Source organism: Miscanthus floridulus, chromosome 2, assembly GCF_019320115.1.
Source record: "Miscanthus floridulus cultivar M001 chromosome 2, ASM1932011v1, whole genome shotgun sequence".
Classification (NCBI taxonomy): domain Eukaryota; kingdom Viridiplantae; phylum Streptophyta; class Magnoliopsida; order Poales; family Poaceae; genus Miscanthus; species Miscanthus floridulus.
Window position 1 is genome coordinate 102,731,865 of NC_089581.1, and position 2,718 is coordinate 102,734,582.

The 2,718-nt window shown below is 62.6% G+C and overlaps 1 protein-coding gene across 1 annotated transcript; it reads left to right on the forward strand.

The window, feature by feature from the left end:
- Positions 1 to 433: 433 nt before the first annotated feature.
- On the forward strand, positions 434 to 1,936 carry LOC136539274 (uncharacterized). Its single transcript, XM_066531214.1, has 2 exons — positions 434 to 1,156; positions 1,255 to 1,936. Exons 1-2 carry the CDS (start codon positions 531 to 533, stop codon positions 1,403 to 1,405), a joined length of 777 nt encoding a protein of 258 aa, XP_066387311.1. The 5' UTR covers positions 434 to 530; the 3' UTR covers positions 1,406 to 1,936.
- The last annotated feature ends 782 nt before the right edge of the window (positions 1,937 to 2,718 follow it).

Below are 2,718 nucleotides of genomic sequence, written 5' to 3' on the forward strand. Positions count from 1 at the left end.
ACTGTCACTGAAAGCGTGGTACGTACCAGCTTTCACCAAGTTTTTTTTTTTCTTTGAGGAAAACTAGCTTTCACCAAGTGGCTGCTGCAGTTTTGTTGGCTTGGCTAGCGTGCCTGCATGATCCGAGACCAAAAAACCGCGGCCAGCCGCAGATACAATCGGCCTGTTCGCTTGTTGGTTTGTGGGCTGGTTTGGGCTGGCTGGTGCTGGTTTGTTGTGAGAGGAAAACACTGTTGGCTGGCTGGTTTGGGCTGGCTGAAACCAACAAGCGAACAGGGCGAATGATGCATTCCACGGTGGCCCCAACACGTGGCCCCCCGCTTCACGTGCCCCACCTCCCCTCCCTCTCGCCTCGCCGTGCACGGTGCACATGACCCCAGTCGCCGACGCCGTCACATGGCCAAGCCTTCCATTCTATCCAGTCTATAAAAAACAACACAACGAAACAGGAGGGAGAAGGGAAGCCAATCCATCACCGCCACCGCCCGAGCCCCGAGGCCTCCTAGGCCCCTCCTCATCTCTGCCAAGCAATGGAAGCCGCCGGAGCCACCTCGGCCCGCCTGGCCCACTCCGCCTCCCTCTCCGCCGCCCGCCCCCACCTCCGCTCCCGCACCGCCAGGTTCCCGCCGTCCCCACAGCTGACCCCGCTCTCGGCCGCCGCGTCGCCGCGCGCCGCCCTCCCGCTACGCCGCGCCAGGTCCGACGCCGAGCTCGCCTACTTCGCGAGATCCGCCGTCGTCCTCCGCCGCCACGCCCCGATCCCCGCCATCCTCGAGGCGGCGGACGAGGAAGAGCGCCAGCAGCAGGACGGCAGCAGCAAGGCGCCAGCGGGCCTCGCCGACGGCGGCGGCGGCGGCAGCGGAGGAGGAGGCGGCGGCGGCCAAGGCAGCGGCTGCGACATGGGCGAGTACTACCGCCGCGTGCTGCGGGTGGATCCCGGGAACCCGCTGCTGCTGCGCAACTACAGCAAGTACCTGCACGAGGTGGGGCGCGACCTGGCGGGCGCCGAGGGCTGCTACGCGCGCGCGCTGCTGGCGTGCCCCGGGGACGCCGACCTGCTCAGCCTCTACGGCCGCGTCATCTGGGAGGCGCGGCAGGAGAAGGACCGCGCCGCGGACTACTTCGAGCGCGCCGTGCAGGCCGCGCCGGATGACTGGTGAGGATGACTACTCCGATCCTTCCGCGGATGTATGGTGATATATACCTCATTGTTCGAACGATCGATTATTGATTGGTACTACTATGATCGTGCAGCTACGTGCTCGGGTCCTACGCGAGCTTCCTTTGGGACGCCGAAGACGACGACGACGAGGAAGCAGGCACCCGGGCGGCCGATGTGAAAGAGGGAACAACAAGCACGGTGGTCGCGTCGTGCGACTCTCCGGCGTTGGTGCCCGCGTGCTGATCGACCCGCGAGTCGGGGTGGACACCGGTGGTCAGCTGCCTGCGTGCTGATCGACCCGCGCGTCGGGGTGGACCGGTGGTCAGCTGCCTGCGTGCTGATCGACCCGCGCGTCGGGGTGGACACCGGTGGTCAGCTGCCTGCGTGCTGATCGACCCGCGCGTCGGGGTGGACCGGCGGTCAGCTGCTTCATCTACTGTTTTGTCTACAACTACTGTTGTGTACATAGGAGGACGTACGCGGACCGGATCGGACGGCGGCGGAGGGAGTAACAGAACAAATCAACTGCCACCGCCGACGATGGATCGGACCGTCGATCGAGCCGCCGAAAAATAACGAGGAGCCTAGCCGACGGGCAACGGGCCCTGCAGGGAATGAGACGATTGCGGCAGCAAAACGGCTGTCCGGTCTGGCCGTCGAAGCCTAGACGGGCACCTGGTTTGCCTCTAATCATTACTGCTTGATAAATGTGTAGAGCGACGACCTTGTAGCTCAGGTTTGTACCCCTAATAAAGTTTACTCCTAATCCTATCCCATCCCATCCCATTCGGGGCCTGATTAGCAGGGCTCTGGCTTCTTTGAAAATGGTTCTGGCTCTAGCTCTCTGAAGGAGCAGCTCCTCTGGAGGAGCTGAAGCCGTTCTGGAAAATGTTTGGTAAAATGGCTCCTTTGCACTAGACGATGTGAACCCACAGTAAGGAGCCGCGCGAAGCTTGTTTTTGAGGCTTCTCCTACGCAGGCAAAAAAATGGCTCCGGCTCTTGACCGCCTCCCCATGCGGAGCTGTGCAGGAGCCAGAGCTGAAGCCCCTACAGAAGCCCTGCTAAAGAGGCTCTCAATGTTCCTACGTTACTCACGTGCATCGAGATCCTTCCGTCGGTCTGCCTTTCCCTGCGTTCCCCTACCACTCGCGCCGATAGGTGGGACCTCATCCCTGTGGCGTTGTTCCTCCCCGCGGCGTTGAAGTAGGAAACAACGCCGCACACCACATTGATCGCAACGCCTGCTCCCTTCCTCGTGCGGCGCTTCCTTTTTTCTCTCGCTCCCCCTTCTTCCTGTGCGTTGCTTCACGTACGTCGTCCAGGAACACGCACCGCCTCGCGCGGCTGGAGGCTTCCCTTCTGTGCTCCTCTGTTGTGTCTCGGTCCATGACGAACCACGCCCGGCGCGGTGTCTTGAGTCTTGACGACGCTGCGCCTACAGATAAGGCCGATCTAATACGAGAAGAAGGCGCGGAGTCTTGACGACGCTGCCCGCTTGAGTCTCCGTGGCGCCGCGCCCTCTCCAGTGATGCTGCTGCTTTGCGCTGCCCTCCCC

What these genes read in the sequence shown, in the direction of transcription:
- LOC136539274 (XM_066531214.1), top strand. Translation starts at nt 531, where the DNA reads ATGGAAGCCGCCGGAGCCACCTCGGCCCGCCTGGCCCACTCCGCCTCC. An exon ending in CAGGCCGCGCCGGATGACTG is followed by an intron (nt 1,157 to 1,254) that starts GTGAGGATGACT and finishes ATGATCGTGCAG; the next exon opens with CTACGTGCTCGGGTCCTACG.